We start from the raw sequence: 26,114 nt of genomic DNA on the forward strand, positions 1-26,114 counted from the left end.
ATAGAGACACATCACACATTTATTATAATCCTTCCTTAAATATATAATAAATAAAGTTGTTTTGTATTTGTTCCTGCAGGTGAGGGACATGATCATGCAGTTTATCTGTAGAGACAACTGTCTGGTCCTGGCTGTTACTCCAGCTAACATGGACCTGGCCAACTCTGATGCGCTCAAACTGGCCAAGGACGTCGACCCTCAGGGTGAGACCAGACAGGGACACAACATGTCTCCCTGCAGAACATTGCCAAATGGTCCAAATAATCACTACATTGGAATATCATTTGACTACATGATGAGAGGTACTATTTTACTTTCTTTGTCATTGTTTTCCACCAGGCCAGCGGACAATAGGGGTGATCACTAAGTTAGATCTGATGGACGAGGGAACAAATGCCCGGCACATACTGGAGAACAAGCTACTGCCACTATGCAGAGGTACGTGTGTGTGTGTGTATGGAGATAATATACCCATGACATTCTCATAATGTTCTCATAACGTCCCCAGAATTTTCCCATAACGTCCCCATAAAATCCCTTTTATGGAATAAGTTAGGTCAGAGCCATCTATTTAGAGAGTTCGGCAAGGTTTTAGAACGGCCGCCATGTTAGCACCTTTATTCTCCAAATGTTGGTGCTGTAACAATAGGAGAGCGCCTCCAACAGTTCCCTATGGAATGACCCGCTGTAAACAAGCAAAAGAGAGCAGCGAATTTAGCATTTGGGATAATGTGTATCCAATTCTGTACTGTGTTGTGGTGTCAACAAATTGCATATCTGCTTTCACTAGACATCTTCACAGGTTTTAAAAACTATCAGAAATAAACAGCACAACGCGGAAGCATCAATTATCACTTAGCAATGGCTATGGAGGAGAAAGTTGCACTCTCAGAGCGTTCAGACAGAAACCGCATTGGCCCAACTCTCTAAATATATGACTCTGGCTTAGGTAGGTTAGTGTAAGGAGCATAATTACACATTACAATACACTACACTTCCACACGCCATCCCCAGGTGGTAGCACCAACCAGGTCAGGTGATTGTGCTCTGCCAGGAAGCCTTGATAATTCCTCAGGTGCAAGCGATGTAGAGGATTTTGACTCAGTGTGAGAGAGGAGGGCAGAATCCTTTCAGCCGGCCTTTGTTTGTTTCTTTGTGTTAATTAACCTCTTTAGTTGGGCATGCCTTTCTGTAGTTTGGTTTTTGTACATATGTATTTTGTCTCCATGAACGTATGAATACTAATCTGCTTGGACTGGCTGATTATGGGAGTCATGACTGAGTAGGCCCTGGACCTAAGGTAAGGTGGCTGTCTAATGGGTACATGGACATTCAACACCTGGTCGCATATGCTTATATCTCACATTTATGCACACATCAAATCAGGTTACAGACCATGTAGCTAGGCCTAAGACCCCTAGACATAACAAGTGCAGCAAAATCAGTAGGCTAGTCAATGGTTTCGTAACAATCCCCATAACGTCCCCAGAATGTTCTCATAACATCACCATAATGGTTCCATAACATCACTGTAACATTCCCATAACATCTCCATAACGTCCCCATAATGTTGTCATAACGTCCCCATACTGTTCCCATAACATCCCCTTAATTTCCCCATAATGTTCCCATAACATCACCAGTGACCAGGCTGTGCTGAGGTAAGTGTTGAAATGGAGGCTTGATGTCCTACTGCCATGCTGAGCTCATGGGGTTGTGTTACAGTATTACAATCAGTGGCAGCCTGCCCCGGGATAGTGTGTGTGTGCCCGGGTCAGGGTCTAGGCTGGGTAAAGCTGTGCCAGGTCCTTCATGCTTGCTCCTTCAGAGGTAATGCATTAGACATGGAGCCTACTGTTAGTGCTGCTGTTACAGTAGAGAGATGAGATTTGAGCTGCCTGAATGAAACATCTGCTGGCCCTGCTGAAATCAGAGGACCTTCTGAATCTGAACCCTGCCCTCCAGAGATGTATTGGATTGTAAATCATGGAGACACAGTTTACACACATTTTACTCCTCCTCTCCTCTCCTCTCATCTCCAGGTTACATTGGGGTGGTGAATCGTAGTCAGAAGGACATTGATGGGAGGACGGGCATTAAGGCAGCTCTGGCTACAGAGAGGAAGTTCTTATTGTCTCACCCTGCATACAGACACATGGCTGACAGCATGGGTACCCCGCATCTACAGAGAATCCTCAACCAGGTACACAAACACACACCCACACACACCATGTGGATATCTTTTGAAACTAGCCAGAGATCAAATTAGATGTTTCTTTTTGTGTGTGTGTGCAGCAACTGACCAACCACATCGGAGACAGTCTGCCAGCGTTCCGCAGTCGTCTCCAGAGCCAGCTCCTAGTGCTGGATAAAGAGGCTGAGGAGTACAAACACTATAGAGTTGACGACCCCGCACGCAAGACCAAGGCCCTGCTACTGTCAGTTCAGACACACACACACACAGATTATAAAACAATGCATGCAAGACCAAGTTAGCAGTGTGTATTAAGTTAGCTGTGTGTGTGTGTACAGGCTGATGCAGCAGTTTGCAGCAGACTTTGAGAAGCGTTTCGAGGGCTCAGGAGAGCAGGTGGACACTATAGAACTGTTTGGAGGAGCCAAGATCAACTGCATCTTCCACGAACACTTCCCCTTCGAACTGGTCAAGGTCAGGCTGGGGGTCTCTGTGCGAGTCTCCACTCTTTTCCTCAGTGTGTGTCACCTCCTCTTACTGTGTGTGTAAGTTGATAGAGCATGGTGTTTGCAACGCCAGGGTTGTGGGTTCGATTCCCACGGGGGGCCAGTATAAAAAAATATGTATTCACTAACTGTAAGTCGCTCTGGATAAGAGCGTCTGCTAAATGACTTAAATGTAAATGTAATATGTTTTGTCTCTAGTTGGGTTACTTTCCCAGACTGCGAGAGGAGACGGAGATAATTGTGACCACACATATCCTGGACAGAGAGAGTCGAGGTAAAGACCAGGTCACTCACACACATACACACACACCCCTATAGATAGGTATAATATTGTGACTGTGTGTGTGTGTGTGTTCTCTGTACAGGTCCTACTGCTAATCGATGTACAGTCGGCCTACATCAACACTAACCAGGAGGACTTCATTGGCTTCGCTAAGTGAGTTCTCCCTGGTGAGTTATCCCTGGTGAGTTCTCCCTGGTGAGTTCTCCCTGGTGAGTTCTCTCTGGTTAGTTCTCCCTGGTTAATTCTCCCTGGTTAGTTCTCACTGTCTATGTTTTCTGGTCATCATCATATGTGTGTTGGACATGATGATTAAATGGAGAAAAATGGTTGACTGTGTGTGTGTGTGTGTGTGTGTGTGTGTGTGTGTGTGTGTTTGTCCCAGTGCGCAGCAGAGGAGTGTTCAGACCAATAAGAATAGCGTTGCAGGAAACCAGGTGAGTTTCACACAGCTCAGTGACTTTATATTAGGTGATGAATGGCTTGGGTTTTACTCTCTAATGCTAATACGTGTGTTATGAGAAGTTAACAAATGTTTACAACTGGACTGGACTGGCAACTGAACTGGACGTTTACTGTATGTAGAAGGAACAGGTGAAACTGCCTGGTAACAGTAATGTTGTGTCAGCTCCATCCTAACCTCCCTGTTCTTTCTTCTCTCTGTTGTCTCCTGTTCCAGGGTGTGTAACCTCCCTCCAGTCTAATAATAGGAGCAGTCCAGTCTCTGTGAGGCTAAGCCCTCACTACTCCCACTGGGAAACTGTTTGTACCTCTCACTGGTCGTCGCCTGTTCACCAACCTCTTTAAACCCACAGCTCCACAGCTCTCTTTTCTACCGCTTTTCCACAGGCTGCACTCTTTGCCTCTACTCCTTTTGGCTGCACTCTACTCCATTTGTGTTTGTGTGGACGCCCGTGTGTATGTGTACGTGTGTGTAAGCAGCACAAAATGGCGCTGAGTTGTAAACTTGGCTCAGATCCTAGCCCAGCTGTCTGGTCACTCACTTAACACAAGCACAGACCCTGGTCTGCTACACAAGGGAGAAATGGAGGTGCGTGCGCGTGCTCATGTGTCACCGCCCTGGTGTGTCTCCAGTGTGTGAAGCAGGATGTGGGTCATCTCTCCTCTCTCTGCCATCTCATCCTTCCGTATCTCTTCACTTTCTCTCCCTCCACCTCTCTATGCCTCATCTTCAGCCACCTCATCCCCCATTCTCTCACTTCCTCCTCACTTCTCTTTCATCCTCTGTCAAATGTGTCCCTTTTTAGCTGTCAGCTCTTTTCTTCCTTCCTGTTCTCTCTTCCTGTCCTCCTCACTGCTCTCTCTCCCAGTCGTATCACTGAGCTCACAGTTTCTCTCTCCCACTGTTCTTCAAAAGCTGTGTTTTTCTGTATTTCTTTGTACTATTTTACCAAACTGTACCTTCCATGTCTTCTTTATCATTTCTAATGTTTTTTTCCCCCGTCATGCTCTTTGTGTGTTGTTCAGAGAAATATGGTAAAGGCATGGGCAGAAATTACCACTAGTGATTTAATGACTGGCTAGGTGAGGGGACATTTAACTTTTCTGACTGATCCTTGTTGTCTCAACAGCTGATATCTCTGTGCATGCATTACGGTATCTCACTCAATCTCTATGCATGTATATGAATCTCTGTCTGTGCATGTAGCATGCAGTATCTCTGCTCTCTCCCACACTGTGACCCATATGTAAGATACATCATCACACCATCTCTCTCTTTCTCCAGCTCCACAGAACCTGCACCTGCCTCTCTCGATCTCTAAACCCCCCAGCTCAGAGCCAGGGTGCAGAGCAGAGCACTACAGGGATAGTTCACCCAGACCACATATTTGCTTCTCTATTTACAGCATGGTAACATGACTCTTACCACTCCCATTGTTTTAGCTTAACGATGATAATGCTAGGCTATAGCTAAGTAGACATACAAACCCAGATCGTAGCTAGCTGACATTAGGGGTTCATAGCCTACTGTCTTTGTATCCATGAGATGATGTAACTTTGTAATTTGAGTGAACTATACCTTTAAGCCCTCCCACCTTAACCTCCCTCAGTCCCTCCCCATGCCCCTGACATCACCCCTGACTTCTGACCTCTCTCTACAGGTCATCCGTAAGGGCTGGCTTACCATCAACAACATCAGTATCATCAAGGGCGGGGCCAAGGAGTACTGGTTCGTCCTGACTGCTGAGAGCCTGTCCTGGTTCAAGGATGACAAGGTGAGCACAGAGTCACTGATCTGGTCTGGTGATGAGACTACTGAAGCTGCTAAAGGTTTACTACCGAGGCTTACTAAAAAAACACACCTGAGTACCCCAGAACAACACACACTCCTTTATTACACACACATTTCTGTTAGGTACAAAACATCTCCAAATACTACTGTCTTATGCAGTAAGGGAAGGGAGATTGGAATACAGGGAAAGTAGAAAAGACATGGGCAGCTAAAGTTAGATTCATCATCATCAAGCATGAAGTCTGGGGTGTACTGGCTGGCGTTGGCTGTGGGAGCTGTCCATCAGGCTGTAGGTGCGATGTGGTTGGTCCGTGGGTCAGTGGGGCGGCTGCCATCTGTCTGCCTGTCTGTGCCTGCTGTACAGGATAGGAAGGTCTGCACAGCAAGTGTAGACAGGCAGACACAACACAACACTCTCTCTCAGCCTAGCACAGCACTGCTCGCTCATGATGTCCACAGACTGTGTGTTTGTCGGTGTGTGTTTGAGTGTGTGTCTTGGGATGGGCTGGGCTGTAACTTAGGTAACTCAAATGCACACATGTAAGTACAGTACTGGCCCAATACTACTTCAACTAAGTCCCCCTATTCCCTCCCTCCCTCCCTCCTCCATCCACTCTTCCCCCTGCTTCCTCCTCTGGGAGTTGAGGCATTTGGAGCAGTTCACTCTGACACAGCTGGAGCCAAACCAACACACACACACACACACACACACACACACACACACACACACACACACACACACACACACACACACACACACACACACACACACACACACACACACACACAACTCCTTAATAATTCATTTATCGCCAATCCTAGTCCACTCACATGGGTATGAAACCAACTATTATCTCAGTAACATAGTCTCTTCTAACAGCGGTGTGTCTGACAGCACTACTGAAAGGAGAGCTACTAGCAGCCTGGCTGGTACAGGAGGTTCTAGTGCCAGGTTAACATAACCCCTCTGCTCTGCTATGCCTTCTCTTTGACAATATTACCCACTACAATATTAGACTTTACTACACAGATTATACTTCAGTGTAGTTACAGGTATGCTAGGAAAGGTGTGATAATCTCTGGTGAAATAGTAATCATAACTCTTTCTTTTTCAAAGGGAAACGGGGTAGACTGATAAAAGATGTCAACCTCTTTTCCCTTTCAGAATAGGGGAGAGTGGGGTAAGTTGAGCGGAAGGGGTAAGTTGAGCCACCCTTGTTTCTAGGAAACCATACACAAAATGAGTCATTTGACCAAATATTTACGAAGAGGTCATAATTTCATGGAGTCTGTGAAGGAAGAAACCACATGGAAAAAGTGGTAAGCAAGTTAGGTCCAAAAAACAGATTTTCACCAAGTCAAATGAATGTATTGTGTTAGAGGTTTCATGATGCTTGTATCTAAACGAAAGTACATACTTTCAAGATTGTTCTATACATCAGTCGTGGTCTCTATAAGCTTCAATAAGAGGTCTTAAACCTAGCATGACAGTGCATCTTGTAGCTATAGTCAAAATATTTGCCTTGGGGTAAGTTGAGCCAATGGGTGAGCCAATGACAAGATGAGCAAATTAAAGAGTTTTCTTCCCAGGCGTAATGCAAGGCATTATCATTGGGATATGAGGTAACAACAGGGCCTGGCCTATGTTAAAACTGTTAAAAAAAAGTACAAAGTGTTTGTTAGCTGTTAAGCCTATGTTAAAATATGCTTAAAATTATTAAAATACAAAAAAGCTATTGTGATTGTGTTGATTTGTGTTTGGGAAATAAAGATAGATATGGTTTTAAAAAGGTAGAGGTAAAGTATAATTCAGTACAGACATTTGTAGGCGGCTTAACTTACCCTGTCCCACGGCTCAACTTACCCCATACCCGGGGTAAGTTGTGCCAAGAGACCACTTTTTTTGGACAAGCTATTTTTTCAAAACTGTAATGTTTACATGAATTCTGATTTTCCAGGGATACACAACATCCTGAAATATACAGTATGTAGATATCTTTGTTAGAAAGAATACTAAATGTCCCTTGACGGAGTGATGCTGAATGTTAAAAATGGCTCAACTTACCCCACTCTCCCCTACTGTTAGTTCAGTAGGAACCCTGTGTTCTCTCCATGCCCCTTGTGTGTGTTTGTCTCAGTGAGGGGGATGTCTACTGTAGTAAATGATCCTTACTATCACAGCTATGTCACCATGCTGCCCCAACACCACTGTAGGCCACAAACACACTCCTCTCAGAGTTAGACCCAGGCCAAGCTTCTCTCTCGCAAAGCCTACTGTTTCCATCCACTGTTTCCCCCTACTTTCTCCACAAAGTTTTCTAGTTTTCTTTCCCCATTCCCCTCCCACACTTTTCCCTCTCTCTTTTCTTTCTTTCTCTGGCCCTCCTTCTCTAATTCCTCCCCCCTCTGTCCTTCTCTTTCCCTACCTTTTCCCGCTTTCTCCCTCCTATTCCCCCTCTCTCTTTTTCCCTTTCCTTCTCTCACTCTCTCCCTCCATCTCTCTCTCTCTCTGGTTGGCAGTCTCTCTGGGCCTGTACACATTCCTGGCTGGAGAACTCAAGGTTTAGTCCAAACACCCGCTTAGCTTCCAACATCTATCCTGAGAAATCCCACATGGCCGCTTCTACACCTCCCCCTCCTCCCTGTTCTCCCCCCTCAGACTCCCACTCACAACTCAATGTCCTCCCTCATCTCCCCCTTCCACAAATACTGATCACCTAGCCAAACCACTAGACTTCAGACTCCCTTTCTCTCTCTCACGCTCTCTTTTTCTCCATCTCATTCAATCATTTCTCACCACAGTATGGTCACACTTAGTTATTTTCCTCACATAAACACACACATACACAAACTGTACCCACTCACAGACACAAACACAAACTCCCTCCCATATTTGCTGCTCACGCTCTCTTAATCTACACAATGGTTCCTAATCTACACACCAAGACAATAAGTATAGACTCTACTCTCCATACATTTAATCTAGACATAATGTATACACACTCATCTCCACACACTAATCAGTGTATAATCGCTTAAAACAGATGTACATTCCTCCCTCCCTCCCTCCCTCTCTCCCTGCCTGAGGCCTGACGTGCAGCCTGAGGAAAAACAGATGACCTACGCCCATACACTCACCCTATACACTAGGGCTGGGAATTGCAAGGGACCTCACCATTCAATATTAGCACGATACTTAGGTGCCGATACGATATGAATTGCCATTCTCACGATTCTCTATTTTATTGCAATCCGATGTTCCAAACATATTGCTCACCATGTCTGCTGCAGAGAGACAAGAGAGAGCATGAGGAAACAAGTTTTGATCTCTCATGGAAATAAAAGAGCTGAAAACATGTTGGCTCTGTATTTATAAGGAAGATGGCGAACAAGCTATAGGATGAAAAATACCAGAGTTTTGGCTCCGGTACAGCCGACTAGCGCTAGCTAATGCTACCTAGTAAAAAAAAAAGCATTGATATTTGGAGTCAAAGTATCAATATAATATCATAAAAAAATATATTGCGATATATAACTGTATGGATTTGTCCCCCATCACTGCTATACACACACTCCCATACAACACATACTCCCCCTATACACTATAAATACACACACACACATACATGCACCCTATACACATGCTCCCATACAACACCCATACACTCACCCTACACTATCCACACACATTCCAATACAGCAACCATACACAGTATGGTGTCTGTGTTGGGCCTGCTTGCTATATCACACAATGAGTCTGCAGAGAGGCCCAGTTTCAGATAGAGCAGCTCTGATGTATGATCCACCATGAGCAGCCTGACACACACACACACACACAATGAACTATCGTACTGACCACTGACAAATATAGCAGGCTTCTGGGATTTCGTAACACACACAGAACAACGTAGTAGTAGACAGTGAAAGACAAACCAGCAAAGACAAACTCATACATCTAGTCCCCAGTGTGAATGTGCATGCGTGTGTGTATATGCTTGTGTGTGTGTTTGAGAGAGAGTGATGGAAGGCATTCCTTGCCCAGTCTAACCAATGTGCAGACTACTGTACACCAGTAAGACCCTGAACAGGTAGTCTGAACACTGGGACGACGGAACAGGACTCTCCTCTCCTCCTTTATTTCTCCCTTCCTTTCTCTTTCCTTTTTTCTCCGTCCAAGGTGTTGAAGTAGGTGGTGGAGTAGAAAGATGTCTCCTCTGCTCTCTCTACTTTTTATCTTTCTTCTTCTCTCCTTCCTTTCTGTTATCTCGTTTTTCACCCGTCCAAAGTTTTGGTTGACAAACTAGGTAAAAGATTCTCATTGTCTCCTCTCCTTTCTCGTCCTGAGTGAAGGGTGAGGGGTCACACGCACGCATGTGTGCACACACACTGGCTGTCCCCTTCTATGGGTCTGGGTCCTGTTCTGGTCGCAGCCCGGTGTGTGTGTCAGGTCCTTGTGTGTGTGTGTCGGGGGTCCGAGGGGCTGCGTCCGAGCGAGCAGAGTATCCAGCCTCGACGTGGCACATTCACTTTCAGCACTGGGGATCTGCCAGTGCACTTAGGGAAGGCATAACGAATAAAGGGAGAGAAGAAGGGAGAGAGGGAGGGACTGAGGCGCCATATATGGGTTGATGGGACCCTTGGGAATCAACTTTGGAGTGGTCTGCAGTTTCTCTCCCCTTCTCTCTCTCTCTCTTTCTATCTCTATCTCTTTCTCTAGATACCTCTCTCCCACTCATCTCAGTCAAAACTCACCTCCACTCCTCCGTCTGTCCTCCCTCTCTTCAATCTCTCCTCTATTTATTTTCTCCATTGGAATCCTCTCTCTCAGATCTCTCTTTCTCCTCTCTCTTTCTCTCAAGCAGTACCAGATGTTGTCGTCTGTCGACGCGCCAGCTTCGTTCGATAGTTGGTTTCTGCCTCTCTAACAGGAAGTGGGCCCCTCTGGAAAAAATAGAAAAAGAAATGAAGGAAGAAAGTTGCGGGGTTCAGGAGAGTCCAACACACACACACACCCAAGTGTTTGTGAGACAGACGTGCACCTTTACGTCTATTTATTTTTCTGGGTAGGCCATACCTACATCTCTCCTTTTCTCTTTCTCCATCATCCCCCTTCTCTCCATCTCTCCTTCTGTCCCTCCTCTCCTCCCTCTCTCCGCTGTACTGTAACTGTAGCCGTTTCCTGAGGCTGGTAGTGGCAGGTAGCCTAGCGGTTAAGAGAGATGGGCCAGTACCCGAAAGGTTGCTGGTTTCGAATCCCAGAGACGACTGGGTGAAAGATCGGTCAATGTGCCCTTGAGCACGGCACTTAACCTTAATCGCTCCAGGGTCGTCGTCAATGATGGCTGATCCCTGGCTGTGACCCCACTGTCTCAGGGGGAATGGATATGCAACAAAACAAAAATCCAATACACGTGTGAAATAGGACAAATGTAAGCACCCACCTAATTATTATTATTATTAAAAGTGGGAGCAGGGTGGAGGAGCGAGGGGTAGCAGGGTGGAGGAGAAAAATGGGGGAGAAGGGTGGAGGTGAGGTGAGGAGAGGAATGTTTTGTTTTAGAGCTTCACTCTAGAGTAATGACTTTCACATGTGGGCCTGCTTCTTCCCCCCCCCCCCCCCCCCGTCTCTCTCTCGCTCTCTCTCTTTCTATTTCTCTCTCCTCTATTTTTTTCCCTGTTTTTACAATTTGTCTCTCATTATCTTTCACTCCCTCCATTCTTTTCCACTATCCCCATATTTTCTCTCATTCTCTCTGCTTTGCTTCATTTCTCCAACTGTTTTCTTTCGTTCAAAATGTGTAGTGGTGATGACAGTGTAAACTAATGCCCTCCCCCCAAACACACACACACACACACACACATCCCTGTAAAGTAGAAAAGTCTAATCCCCTTATTTATCCTAGCTAGCTCTGTTTCTGTTTCTCTGCGGTTTCCATCATAGAGAGGAATGTTAACAAATCAATGAGACTCCACCCATGTTATACTAGAGCAGGCCTATTCAGTTATTGCTTTTCTTTCGTTTTACATTTTCTCTACATGCTGTTTGTGCTTTCACCAGATCAGTAGACCCATCAATGAATGATCCCTTCTTACATCTCCTTACGTCTCCATCCTTCCCCCACTCACTTTCTCTCTCCCTCCATCCCGATCCCGATTCCACCTCAGGAGAAGAGAAGAAGTACATGTTACCGTTGGACAACTTGAAGCTGAGAGACGTGGAGAAGAGCTTCAGGTCCAGTAAACATGCCTACGCCATCTTCAACACCGAACGGAGGTGTGTGAGTGTGTGTTGAAGTGGTGTTATGTGAGACTAGTGTATGACAGGCATATCTGAAAGAGATTGGGGGGAGAGAGGTTGAGGAGACAAGGAGACACCCGGTCTCTGTGACCTCCTCACTGACTGACTGACAGAGAGAGAGATGGAGTGGGTTAGGATGAGGTGGGCTGGGCAAGCTAGGGCTGAGCTGGGTGGGACCTGGTTCGTGTGTGTGTGTGGACCGCAGCATACCGAGGGCAGGCTCATTAAGCAGCTAATCAAAGCCAGAGTTATGGACCAGAGATGAGGCAGCTCTTGTTAGGAAACTATTTAACTGCTCGCCACAAGAAGGAGGGAAAGAAAGAGGGCTGGATGGGGTGAGAGTGGGGAGAGCGATCAGTCAAGAATGTGTCAAAGCGTGTCCTACTGCGCCCCTTGTTCCCCCTTCTCTCTGTGTGTGTTTGCGTGTGCATGATTTGTGTCCACAGTCCTGATCCCAATGCTCTGGTTGTCCCTGTCTGGCAGTAATCAGAACCTTTAGGAAAGTCCCTGATCTAAAAGCAGGGAAAGAGGGAGGGAGAAAGGAAAAAGGGAGAAATGGATCCATGCTAAAATTCCTCAAGAGGAGAGAAAAGCTCACTATCCCTGGCCACAGCGGAACAGAGCGAGAAAAGAGAGAGGAAAAGGGGGATGTGAGTGACTGGTTACAATCCAGCCATTGTAAAGCAGTAAGAGAGAGAGGGGGGGAGTGAGAGCCTCCTACTGGCCCCCCTAACTAACACTAACCCTTCTGGCTGTCCGACCAACACCATCTCCAGCAGCATCTGGTCTCCCATCCACAGATCAACCAGGCCCAGCCCTACTTAGCCTACAGACAGAGGAGATCTCATGAGATATGTGGTCAGGCTGCTATCCAGAACACTCAGACAGCTTTAGATTGGAGACAGACAAATATACTGCGAACACACACCCGCACCACCAACAATACCAGTTTAGAAAACATGAGAGAGGGAGAAACAAAAGGACAGGAACACAGAGTGATTAAAGAGAATGTTTAACAGATGTGTGTGTGGTGTGTTTAACAGATGGGTTTTAGACCGCTCCAGATTCCTGCGTCTGTTAGACGCAGCGGGGTCTCCCTGACAGAGAGAGAGAGGGGGGGGGGGGGGGGGGTGATGAATAATGTGAGGGGAAAAAGAAGCTCTGTGGATGAGTGAGTTTAGTTATTCATTGTGTGTGAATGTGTGTGTTCCAGCTGTGATAGCATGCCCTGTGTGAGACCTATGGTGTAGTCGTGTGTATGCATATGGCATGCAACCTCAAACCTGGAGAGGAAGGTGACTGCTTGATTGTATCTGTTATAATTGTTGGAACCTATATAAGGACTAGAGGTTCCTGGACTTGGGTATAGTTGTTTTCTGCAGCTGCTGGCTGGGTGATGTAGTTTGATGAGGTAGCTGACAGTATGCAATGTAATTGTAGGAACGTGTATAAGGACTACAGGTTCCTGGAGCTGGCGTTTGGCTCTCAGGAGGAGGTAGACAGCTGGAAAGCTTCTCTGCTGAGAGCCGGAGTCTATCCTGAGAAAGTCACTGTGAGTACCTCCTGACCCTAACTCTAAACCTGACTCTAACCTCTAACCCTAAAACCATAATCTATAAAGTAACTGTGAATATCCTAACCCTGACCCCTTACCTCGAACCCTGACCCTAACTATAACCTACACCTGCCCTTATTCTCAGCCTGGCTACCCTTCACCTCTCCCCTCCTCTCTCCTACCTCGTTCCCCCATACTACCCCCTCCCCTTGCCTTCTGTCGTTGGCTGCTCACAGGTTCCCATCCTAAACAGTTCGGAACCCTTTGTGCATATACACTGAGTTCACAAAACATTAGTAACATTCTTGGTTGGTGAGCGGACCCCAGACCTCTCAACCATCATGGGCAATGGGTTCTATAACTGATTCAAGTATTTTTAGCCAGATCCTAATTGGTATGTTGAATTTTATGTTCCTTTTGATTGCGTAGAAGGCCCTTCTTGCCTTGTCTCGTAGATCGTTCACAGCTTTGTGGATGTTACCTGTGGCGCTAATGTTTAGGCCGAGGTACGTACAGTTTTTTGTGTGCTCTAGGGTATTTTGGTATTTTTTGTATTTTATTCGGATCCCCATTAGCTGTTGCCAAAGCAGCAGCTACTCTTCCTGGGGTCCACACAAAACATGAAACATGACATAATACAGAACATTAATAGACAAGAACAGCTCAAGGACAGAACTACATACAGTGGGGAAAAAAAGTATTTAGTCAGCCACCAATTGTGAAAGTTCTCCCACTTAAAAAGATGAGAGAGGGCTGTAATTTTCATCATAGGTACACATCAACTATGACAGACAAAATGAGAAAAAAACATCCAGAAAATCATATTGTAGAAATTTTAATGAATTTATTTTCAAATTATGGTGGAAAATAAGTATTTGGTCAATAACAAAAGTTTCTCAATACTTTGTTATATACCCTTTGTTGGCAATGACACAGGTCAAACGTTTTCTGTAAGTCTTCACAAGGTTTTCACACACTGTTGCTGGTATTTTGGCCCATTCCTCCATGCAGATCTCCTCTAGAGCAGTGATGTTTTGGGGCTGTCGCTAGGCAACACAGACTTTCAACTCCCTCCAAAGATTTTCTATGGGGTTGAGATCTGGAGACTGGCTAGGCCACTCCAGGACCTTGAAATGCTTCTTACGAAGCCACTCCTTCGTTGCCCGGGCGGTGTGTTCGGGATCATTGTCATGCTGAAAGACCCAGCCACGTTTCATCTTCAATGCCCTTGCTGATGGAAGGAGGTTTACACTCAAAACCTCACGATACATGGCCCCATTCATTCTTTCCTTTACACGGATCAGTCGTCCTGGTCCCTTTGCAGAAAAACAGCCCCAAAGCATGATGTTTCCATCCCCATGCTTCACAGTAGGTATGGTGTTCTTTGGATGCAACTCAGCATTCTTTGTCCTCCAAACACGACGAGTTGAGTTTTTACCAAAAAGTTATATTTTGGTTTCATCTGACCATATGACATTCTCCCAATCCTCTTCTGGATCATCCAAATGCACTCTAGCAAACTTCAGACGGGCCTGGACATGTACTGGCTTAAGCAGGGGGACACGTCTGGCACTGCAAGATTTGAGTCCCTGGCGGCGTAGTGTGTTACTGATGGTAGGCTTTGTTACTTTGGTCCCAGCTCTCTGCAGGTCATTCACTAGGTCCCCCCGTGTGGTTCTGGGATTTTGCTCACCGTTCTTGTGATCATTTTGACCCCACGGGGTGAGATCTTGCGTGGAACCCCAGATCGAGGGAGATTATCAGTGGTCTTGTATGTCTTCCATTTCCTAATAATTGTTCCCACAGTTGATTTCTTCAAACCAAGCTGCTTACCTATTGCAGATTCAGTCTTCCCAGCCTGGTGCAGGTCTACAATTTTGTTTCTGGTGTCCTTTGACAGCTCTTTGGTCTTGGCCATAGTGGAGTTTGGAGTGTGACTGTTTGAGGTTGTGGACAGGTGTCTTTTATACGGATAACAAGTTCAAACAGGTGCCATTATTACAGGTAACGAGTGGAGGACAGAGGAGCCTCTTAAAGAAGAAGTTACAGGTCTGTGAGAGCCAGAAATCTTGCTTGTTTGTAGGTGACCAAATACTTATTTTCCACCATAATTTGCAAATAAATTCATTAAAAATCCTACAATGTGAGGATTGTAGGATTTTGTCTGTCATAGTTGACGTGTACCTATGATGATTACAGGCCTCTCTCATCTTTTTAAGTGGGAGAACTTGCACAATTGGTGGCTGACTAAATACTTTTTTCCCCCACTGTACATTGCTTTTAAAGGCACACGTAGCCTACATATCAAAACATACACACAAACTATCTAGGTCAAATAGTGGATGAGTGAGTTTAGTTATTCATTGTGTGTGAATGTGTGTGTTCCAGCTCTGATAGCATTCCCTGTGTGAGACCTATGGTGTAGTTGGGCAACGGTGTCTAGATGAAATGTGTATTTGTGGTCCTGGCAACCTGACCTTTTTTGGAACACCATTATTTTTGTCTTACTGAGATTTACTGTCAGGGCCCATGTCTGACAGAATCTGTGCAGAAGATCTAGGTGCTGCTGTAGGCCCTCCTTGGTTGGGGACAGGAGCCCCAGATCATCAGCAAACAGTAGACATTTGACTTCAGATTCTAGTAGGGTGAGGCCAGGTGCTGCAGACTGTTCTAGTGCCCTCACCAATTCTGTGATATATCTTTTGAAGAGGGTGGTGCTCAAGCTGCATCTCAGTCTCACCCCATGGCCCTGTGATTTTGTTTGTTTGTTGTTGTTGCCAATTTTATCTGCACACTTGTTTGTGTACTTGGATTTTATAAGGTTGTATGTGTTTCTCCCAACACCACTTTCCATCAATTTGTATAGCAGACCCACATGCCAAATTGAGTCAAAAGCTTTTTTGAAATCGACAAAGCATGAGAATACTTTGTTTTTGTTTTTTTGCCAATTAGGGTGAATATGTGGTCTGTCGTATGGTAATTTGGTAAAAAGACAATTTGACATTTGCTCAGTACATTGTTTTCACTGAGGAAATGTACTAGTAATGCAGAGGATTTTCCAAAGGTTGCTGTTGATGCATATCCCACGGTAGTTATTGGGGTCAAATTTGTCTCCACTTTTGTGGATTGCGGTGATCATCCTCAGCTCTGGCATCTTCCCCAATATTTGGAATCAAGGACTGATCACCCCAATCCACAAAAGTGGAGACGAGGATGATGTTAAAAAGTTTAAGTATAGCCAATTGGAATTTGTGGTCTGTATATTTTATCATTTCATTTAGGATACCGTCAACACCAAAGGATTTTTTGGGTTGGAGGGTTTGTATTTTGTCCTGTAGTTTATTTAATGTAATTGGAGAATACAGTGGGTTCTGGTAGTCTTTAATAGTTGATTCTAGGATTTGTATTTGATATGTATATGAGCACATGTGACAGATGTGACAGAGTCTGGAGACGCCGTGGAGAACGTTCTGCTGCCTGCAACATCCTCCAGCATGACCGGTTTGGCGGTGGGTCAGTCATGGTGTGGGGTGGCATTTCTTTGGGGGGCCGCACAGCCCTCCATGTGCTCGCCAGAGGTAGCCTGACTGCCATTAGGTACCGAGATGAGATCCTCAGACCCCTTGTGAGACCATATGCTGGTGCGGTTGGCCCTGGGTTCCTCCTAATGCAAGACAATGCTAGACCTCATGTGGCTGGAGTGTGTCAGCAGTTCCTGCAAGAGGAAGGCATTGATGCTATGGACTGGCCCGCCCGTTCCCCAGACCTGAATCCAATTGAGCACATCTGGGACATCATGTCTCACTCCATCCACCAACGCCATGTTGCACCACAGACTATCCAGGAGTTGGCGGATGCTTTAGTCCAGGTCTGGGAGGAGATCCCTCAGGAGACCATCCGCCACCTCATCAGGAGCATGCCCAGGCGTTGTAGGGAGGTCATACAGGCACGTGGAGGCCACACACACTACTGAGCCTCATTTTGACTTGTTTTAAGGACATTACATCAAAGTTGGATCAGCCTGTAGTGTGGTTTTCCACTTTAATTTTGAGGGTGACTCCAAATCCAGACCTCCATGGGTTGATACATTTGATTTCCATTGATAATTTTTGTGTGATTTTGTTGCCAGCACCTTCAACTATGTAAAGAAAAAAGTATTTAATAAGATTATTTCATTCATTCAGATCTAGGATGTGTTATTTTAGTGTTCCCTTAATTTTTTTGAGCAGTGTATATAATCTCGCTCTCCTCCTTCCTCCCTCCATAGGTAAAGGAGTACATTAGTATTGACCTCCTGGTGCAGCTCTACTCTCTAACAGAGAAGTGTGTGTTGATGGATGAGTCTCCAGAGCAGGAGCAGATGAGAGAGGAGGTGCTGAGGACTCACTCTGCCTTGAAGGAGGCGCTGGCCATCATCGGAGACATCTCTACCTCCACCTGCTCCACTCCTCTACCTCCTCCTGTTTACTCCTCCTGGCTGCATGGAGCCCCTGGGACCAGCCGCAGGTAACACACACCATAACTCTAACCCTCTTCCCCCAGGTCTCCCAGTCCTACAGCTCTAGCGCCTAAGCGTATAGCCGCTGCTCCCAGAGCCCCGCCCTCCACCAGAGGCCCCGCCCTCATGACCCCACCAGTCCCCCTCCCGTGCTGCACCTCATCCTCATGGACCAACCAGCAACAACGCTGATGCCAACTAGTCTCCACCAGGCGGACTTATCAGACCACCCCCCAATGTACCCAGGTAACCATGACGATGATGTTCGGGGCAGCAGGTAGCCTAGCGGTTAGAGCGTTGGGCCGGTAACCTAAAGGTCACTAGTTCAAATCCCCGAGCCGACAAGGTGAAAAATCATGCCCTTGAGCAAGGCACTTAACCCTAATTGCTCCAGGGTCGCCGTTGATAATGGCAGACCCTGGCCATGACCCCATCCTCTGAGGATGTCTCGGGGAGTTGGGATATGCAAAAAACACATCTCAATACACACTTGTACACTTCAAATAGGACAAATATAAGCACCAACCTTATTAAACTTCATTTATTTGCAATTTGTTGGAATTCTCTAATGCTGTGGTACCTCAAGCACGCACACAGGCACGCATGCACACACACACAGCTAAACATTGGGCTGCAGATAGAGAGAGGTTATTTGAGCTGGGGTGGGGGTCTGTTGGAAAATGTGTTTTTCATTTATTTCCTATCAACCCCAGTTTACAGACCCTTTCTATTTCTCACCTCTATCTCGCTCCATCTCAACCTCACTTTCTCCTGGCATGGATTTGTTTGACTGCTTTCCATTTTTCCTAATGCAATCTCTCTCCCCGCTCCTCCACTTCTCTTCCTCCACTCATTCCTCCCCTGCTTTTGGGCTGTACATATTTTTTTTCTGCCTACTTTCCTCTCCAACCATTCTTTTGGGCCTCACCCATCATCCCGCTTTCCTTCTCAAGCCCCTCCCTAACTCTCCCTCCATAACTCACCCTCTCTTTTCCTCCAGAGTGCACACTATGCTTTAGGAGATCTATGGTGTATTGTTTTTTTGGTAAATAATGTATAGTACTGTAATACTTTAAAATACATCAGTGTGTGTGTCCTGTATTAATGGTCTCTCCTCTCTGTCCCTCTCCAGGAGGCAACCCCCAGCTGTCCCGATGAAACAATCGCACTGACCCCTCCCCTCAACACAACCCTGCTTCTGATTGGACAACCCCATCATACAGCCTATCAATTATGTATTATTTTTCTCATTTTTTAAATGCCTTTAACTAATTTCCCAAATCCCAAACATACTTCTATCCCCTACATCCCAGACACTTGCATAGATCTGAAATGATTGGATAGGTGTAATCAATGTGTGATAATTCCTTCTAGTCTATCAGAGGGAAAGGTGGAGCTATCACCATATTGATAATTTCTACCCAATCCATGCAAGTGAAGGGCCATTCCAAACTCAAATATCCCGCTACCATTTTGCCTGACTTTTACCCAGAGCCTGTCAATGAGCCATCTAATCTGTAATAGAGACCACTCCTCACCTTCTCTCCATCTTTGTTTCATTCCCTTTTTCCCTCCCCTTCTCTGGGGAATCCTCTGTAGTCGACTCCCCCAACCCGTCTGCTAGTGAGAACCAAGGTGGCCTTGTGACTGTTTTGTACATATGGTAATGTCTACAAATGTTGGAATGCGTGTGTTACCACGAGTGAGCTTTGTGTAAATATACAATTTTGTGTAAATACAAACAATATAAACCACTTTTTATGGTTTTAAACAAACAGGGTTTACATTTTCTTTGACTTGAAATAGGCTAGGAATGGTAAGCCTATTAGCTTCTTGTTGCACACTTTTGAGTCCTGCCGTGAGCCCCTTTACAGATGTATTTGATCTATCCATAAATGATCAAACAGATCTGACAATTTGATAATTCCACTCAGCGTGCCAAAAGAGGGGCAGAATCCTATCAAATATATAGCCACGCTTTTATCAGTATACAAAGCCATCCAGCAATGAAATGTCACCCTTTCATTTGCCAATAAATGTTACTACATTGCCTGAGGAAAGCAGAGGTCAAGTAGGGGAGTGCCTGGGGGAGAGAGGGACAATCCACTTGGCTGAACTCAGTCAAGGATCAACTCACCATGGAGCAACAAGACTGACCACAGCCCTGGAACAAGACCAGCACCAACCATGTCAGGCCTGGGAAAGGGGATGGGCCTGGGAAAGGGGATGTGAAGGTACTGCTGACATCAAGTGGATTTAGTACGGTACTGCATGCATGTAGCTCGTGTTTCCAAACAGCAACATTCTGACCTCAGGCAACAGTAACACAATCCACTGAATCAATTCATCACACCTGTAAAATAGCCCACTCAAGTTTTTATGAGTTAATGCATGCATGACTTGAAAGTTTGCCCCCTTGTGAAGCTGAATAGCTTTAATTAAATAATTGCTACTTACCAATAAAATGAATAAATATAGCTAATACTACCATGATATGATAAACAAAATAACTTTATTATTCCAAAGCTGCATTTAACACCTGACTGTACAACAGGTTAAAATCATTACATTTACATTACATTTTAGTCATTTAGCAGACGCTCTTATCCAGAGCGACTTACAGGTAGTACAGGTTGAATATTTCCTATTTCATTCAACATGGTCGCAATCTACCATGCCTCAGAGCCCTTGGTTACTAGACACACATGTTTAGAAGTTGTATAAATTGTTTTTTAAAAAAGGTCCTTTCCTAGTGGTGGAATCTGAGCAAAGCGTCTTCAGTAGGCAGCAAAGAGCTTCAGTTCCCAGCTGAGAAATCCTCTTCTGTTAAAATAGGAGCAACAGCTTTCTATAAAGTGTTTTCAGGATGCCACTCATCCTCCCAGTCTGGTAGTTAAGGAGGACATTCCCTTACCGTCCTCCTTTACCCATCAATGGAGAAAGCGTGTTAGGTCCTCTCGTATCTCGGCTTCATCCCAGGGTCCCTGGATGTTATCTTTGTCACTCTGCAGTCGGATCAACAGTAGGGGACACAGCAGGGTCACAGTCCCCAACACTGCAGCCAACAGCACAGCCCCCCCAGGCCACAGAGAGCCAAGCCCCCCCACCCCACACACACCCACCAGCACACACACACCCCCAAACCCCCGCGGGGCACGGTCTCTCAGCCGCTGCAGCAGGCAAGGCCATAGGGCAAACACTAACAGGGCCCAGCAGAGCATGGTGAAGGTATGAAGGGAGGAGGGAGAGGAGGAAGAGTCCAGGCCACCGGAGGTGTGCAGGTCCCCGGGGAGGCGCGAGGCCAGGCAGACAGAGGCGAACAGGGCAGCGTTGAGAGAGAGGCTCCCAGGGGGAGAAGGTTGGGCGTAGGGGAAGGCCACCAGGTGGGCCAGCAGCATCAGGGCTGTCATGGCGTACACCGTGTCTGTACTGACTGACTCTGTTAACGTCCTGAGGACAGGAGAGAACCCAAAGGTGAAGGAGAGGAAGATGGAGGCACTCTGCAGGTCAGACCAACGTGTACGATGGTGGTTGTCTGAATCTCCCCGCGGAGCCAGTCCTTGGTAGAGTCCATAGCCCAGCAGGGCACAGAGCAGGCCGCTCCACAGCAGCGTGGAAGGGGAGAGCAGGCCCTGGAGGGAGAAGACGGGTTAGACTTTATGGACCTAATGTGGCACAGGAGTGAATGAATGTATTTCCCATTAAAGTGCACTACTTTTGACTACAGCCCTAGCTATGTGACTAACACTACAGTCGTGGTCAAAAGTTTTGAGAATGACACAAATATTAATTTTCACAAAGTCTGCTGCTTCAGTTTTGATGATGGCAATTTGCATATACTCCAGAATGTCATGTAGAGTGATCAGATGAATTGCAAAGTCCATCTGTGTCATGAAAATGAACTTAATCCCCCCCCAAAAAAATTCCACTGCATTTCAGCCCTGCCACAAAAGGACCAGCTGACATCATGTCGACGAGGACAAGGCTGGAGATCACTATGTCATGCTGATTGAGTTAGAATAACAGACTGGAAGCTTTAAAACGAGGGTGGTGCTTGAAATCATTGTTCTTCCTCTGTTAACTATGGTTACCTGCAAGGAAACATGCAGTCATCATTGCTTTACACAAAAAGGGCTTCACAGGCAAGGATATTGCTGCTAGTAAGATTGCACCTAAATCAACAATTTATCGGATCGTCAAGAACTTCAAGGAGAGAGGTTCAATTGTTGTGAAGAAGGCGTCAGGGCGCCCAAGAAAGTCCAGCAAGCGCCAGGACTGTCTCCTAAAGTTGATTCAGCTGCGGGATCGGCGCACCACCAGTGCAGCGCTTGCTCAGGAATGGCAGCAGGCAGGTGTGAGTGCATCTGCAAGCACAGTGAGGCGAAGACTTTTGGAGGATGTCCTGGTGTCAAGAAGGGCAGCAAAGAAGCCACTTCTCTCCAGGAAAAACATCAGGGACAGACTGATATTCTGCAAAAGATACAGGGATTGGACTGCTGAGGACTGGGGTAAAGTCATTTTCTCTGATGAATCCCCTTTCCGATTGTTTGGGGCATCCGGAAAACACCTTGTCCGGAGAAGACAAGGTGAGCGCTACCATCAGTCCTGTGTCATGCCAACAGTAAAGCATCCTGAGACCATTCATGTGTGGGGTTGCTTCTCAACCAAGGGAGCGGGCTCACTCACAATTTTGCCTAAGAACACAGCCATGAATAAAGAATGGTACCAACACATCCTCCGAGAGCAACTTCTCCCAACCATCCAAGAACAGTTTGGTGATGACCAATGCCTTTTCCAGCATGATGGAGCACCTTGCCATAAGGCAAAAGTGATAACTAAGTGGCTCTGGGAACAAAACATCTACATTTTGGGTCCATGGCCAGGAAACTTCCCAGACCTTAATCCCATTGAGAACTTGTGGTCGATCCTCAAGAGGCGGGTGGACAAACAAAACCCCACAAATTCTGACAAACTCCAAGCATTGATTATGCAAGAATGGGCTGCCATCAGTCAGGATGTGGCCCAGAAGTTAATTGACAGCATGCCAGGGCGGATTGCAGAGGTCTTGAAAAAGAAGGGTCAACACTGCAAATATTGACTCTGCATAAACTTAATGTAATTGTCAATAAAAGCCTTTGACACTTATGGAATGCTTTTAATTATACTTCAGTGTACCATAGTAACATCTGACAAAAATATATCATAACACTGAAGCAGCGAACTTTGTGAAGACCAATAATTGTGTCATTCTCAAATATACGACTGTATATTGCCCTGGTCAAAATATTAGTGCACTATGTGGAGAATAGGGTGTCATTAGAGCTTCACCTTAAGGTATCTTACCTGCTCCATGTACAACCAGAGAGTGAGGAACAGAGCCACACAGGTGATCTGCTGAGACACCAGTCCTGCCTCCCGCACCACGGCCCAGTAGCGATATTGGCGGAGGCCCTCGTTCCTCCTGAGCTCCTCCAGGAAGCGGCGGTCCACATAGTTATCAGGAAAGGGCTGACGTTCCCATAGAACTTTCCTCCAGGGCACCGCTGGGCCTGGGGCTGCCCCTGACCCACTGTCTGCCCCCATCAACTGGACACACACACCATAACCATAGGCAAATTATGAATCACATAGATCACAACTAGTACACTACATGACCAAAAGTATGTGGACACCTGCTTGTCGAACATCTCATTCCAAAATTATGAGCATTAATATGGAGTTGGTTCCCCCTTTGCTGCTATAACAGCCTCCACTCTTCTGGGAAGGCTTTCCACTAGATGTTGGAACATTGCTGCGGGGACTTGCTTCCATTCAGCTACAAGAGCATTAGTGAGGTCGGGCACTGATGTTGGGCAATTAGGCCTGGCTCACAGTCGGTGTTACAATTCATCCCAAAGGTGTTTGATGGGGTTGAAGTCAGGGCTCTGTGCAGGCCAGTCAAGTTCTTCCACAACGGTCTTGACAAACGTTTTCTGTATGGTCTTCACTTTGTGCATGTGAGCATTGTCACGCTGAAACAGGAAAGGGCGTTCCCCAAACTGTTGCCACAAAGTTGGAAGCACAGAATTGTCTAGAATGTCACTGTATGCTGTAGCATTATGATTTCCCTTCACTGGTACAAAGGGGCCTAGCCCGAACCATGAAAAACAGCCCCAGACCATTATTCCTCCTCCACCAAACTTGACAGTTGGCACTATGTATTGGGGCAGGTAGCGTTCTCCTGGCATCTGCCAAACTCAGATTCGTCCGTCGGATTGCTAGATGGTGAAACGTGATCACTCCAGAGAATGCGTTTCCACTGCTGCAGAGTCCAATGGTGGTGGGCTTTACACCACTCCAGCCAACGCTTGGCATTGCGCATGGTGAGCTTAGGCTTGTGTGCGGCTGCTTGGTCGTGGAAACCCATTTCATGAAGCTCCCAACGAACAGTTATTGTGCTGACATTGCTTCCAGGGGCAGTTTGGAACGATTTTTACGCGCTTCAGCGGTCCTGTTCTGTGAGCTTGTGTGGCCTTCCACTTCGCGGCTGAGCCGTTGTTGCTCCTTGACGTTTTCACTTCACAATAACAGCACTTACAGTTGACCGGGGTAACTCTAGCAGGGCAGAAAGTTGATGAACTGACTTGTTGGAAAGGTGGCATCCTATGACGGTGAAAGTCACTGAGCTCTTCAGTAAGGTCATTCTACTGCCAATGTTTGTCTATGGAGATTGCATGGCTGTGTGCTCGATTTTATACACCTGTCAGCAACGGGTGTGGCTGAAATAGCCAAATCCACTAATTTGAAGGGGTGTCCACATACCTTTATATATATATATATATATATATAGTGTATATTATTCATCATAAACTGGGTGGTTCGAGCCCTGAATGCTGATTGGCTGACAACCGTGGTATATCAGACTGTATACCACAGGTATGACAAAACATGTATTTTTACTGCTCTAATTACGTTGGTAGCCAGTTTATAATAGCAATAAGGCACCTCGGGGGGTTTGTGATACATCGCCAATATACCATAGCTAAGGGCTGTTTCCAGGCACTCCGTGTTGCGTCGGCCTAAGAACAGCCCTTAGCCGTGGTATATTGGCCATATACCACACCTCCTCGGGCCTTATTGCTTAACTATACTACTCCAGCCAGCAACCACACATTGATCATGATATAGACAGAGGCCTTGTTCGACAGGATGAAAACGGGTAATGTATCATGGGTAAATTGTGACTGACTGATCTACAAATAATCATGAGTAGTTAACGTTATTTATGGAAGGTGATTTGTAGATCAGTCAGTCACAATTTACCCATGATACATTACCCGTTTTCATCCTGTCGAACACGGCCTCTGTCTATATCATGATCAATGTGTGGTTGCTGGCTGGAATAGTATAGTTAAGCAATAAGGCGTGGTATATAGCCAATATACCACGGCTAAGGGCTGTTCTTAGGCCGTCGCAGAAGCCCACTATGATACTGATTACATAGTGTTTATCAGTCAAAACAAACAAACTACAGACATGGTTAGTGAAATTGGTGCCAACGTTTCAGAGCACATTATCACATAAAAATGTATGACAAGCACTGCCAGGCTTGTCTTGAAAGCGGATTATGGTTGTTAGCTAGCCAGTTAGCTAGCTAAAACGGCTAACGTAGCCGGCTTAGCTCTGATATTCTTGCTATTAGCTGTCATTCAACAGAACGATCCTGAAAAGATACCACAAACCCTGTTACAATTTCGTTATAACTACGCATTATTTCGATAAAAAAAATAGATGTTCTGATTTTACCTGCGAGGGATAGAGCTGGACCCCTCTGAAATGGGCTAGAACACTAAGTACTTCCGGGTTACGGATTTTTGGAATACTTCAGAATAAGAGTCCCGTCCTGTATACTTTGTAAATGAAACATTAGGGCGAAAATTATGGATGATGTGCACAATTATCGATATTTTATTAGTTATAATAATTAAACGTATTTCTATGAGATGTGATTTATTCGTTTATTTCGTATTTTTTCAAGCCTAAATGGACAATGTTTATTGTGTGTACTCTTATAATTTATTGCACCATACACAATTTTCTGTACATAGTGTTGCAGTAAAAGGGGGGTCTGTCGCTGCTCATTTTACGGTCCTTAAAGTGTGTTCAATCAGCTTAAATTCATACAACTCTATGCACAAGGACTACTTTTAACAATTTCCACTGACATTTTTACAAAACCACATTTACTTGAAGAACAGTGCAGATGCAAAGTTTGGTAACAGACTGATGGCAAAAACAGCACAAACCGTCATTCTGTTACCAAACTTTGCATCAGTGGAAATGTTTTAATGTATTCCTTGTGCATAGTTTTTTTTTTTACTTTGCAATCATTGGTTTTTGTTTGACATACATTTTAAAGTGAAACATCAGTCTCATTATCACTCTGCTACTGTGGAATTTCCCATGTATTTTCTTCCCAGTCCCTTTCTGAACCATTTCCTCTTTCTCTGTCTCATCCCATCTGTCCATCATTCATCCCCCTAGCTCTTG

At 45.7% G+C, this 26,114-nt stretch overlaps 1 protein-coding gene and 1 pseudogene across 2 annotated transcripts in view; one reads left to right on the plus strand and one right to left on the minus strand.

Moving 5' to 3' along the window:
* LOC311149124 (dynamin-2-like) overlaps positions 1 to 17,777 on the plus strand; it is a 36,234-nt pseudogene extending 18,457 nt beyond the window's left edge. The window contains exons 3-15 of the transcript in view: positions 80 to 203; positions 340 to 438; positions 2,043 to 2,203; positions 2,296 to 2,438; positions 2,533 to 2,668; positions 2,899 to 2,985; positions 3,066 to 3,136; positions 3,366 to 3,417; positions 5,104 to 5,217; positions 11,400 to 11,508; positions 12,973 to 13,084; positions 17,355 to 17,593; positions 17,639 to 17,777. The product of the transcript in view is annotated as a dynamin-2-like (transcript). The remainder of the gene's footprint in view (positions 1 to 79; positions 204 to 339; positions 439 to 2,042; positions 2,204 to 2,295; positions 2,439 to 2,532; positions 2,669 to 2,898; positions 2,986 to 3,065; positions 3,137 to 3,365; positions 3,418 to 5,103; positions 5,218 to 11,399; positions 11,509 to 12,972; positions 13,085 to 17,354; positions 17,594 to 17,638) is intronic.
* A 2,301-nt stretch (positions 17,778 to 20,078) lies between these two features.
* Positions 20,079 to 25,421, minus strand: pigc (phosphatidylinositol glycan anchor biosynthesis, class C). Its single transcript, XM_084185593.1, has 3 exons — positions 25,371 to 25,421; positions 22,929 to 23,171; positions 20,079 to 21,217 (listed from the first exon to the last, which is right to left on the minus strand). The coding sequence occupies exons 2-3, from the start codon at positions 23,166 to 23,168 to the stop codon at positions 20,516 to 20,518; spliced, it is 942 nt and encodes a 313-aa protein (XP_084041719.1). The 5' UTR covers positions 23,169 to 23,171; positions 25,371 to 25,421; the 3' UTR covers positions 20,079 to 20,515.
* Positions 25,422 to 26,114: the final 693 nt, after the last annotated feature.

This window comes from Coregonus lavaretus (genome assembly GCF_964263955.1).
Source record: "Coregonus lavaretus genome assembly, chromosome: 21".
In the NCBI taxonomy this organism is placed as follows: Eukaryota; Metazoa; Chordata; class Actinopteri; order Salmoniformes; family Salmonidae; genus Coregonus; species Coregonus lavaretus.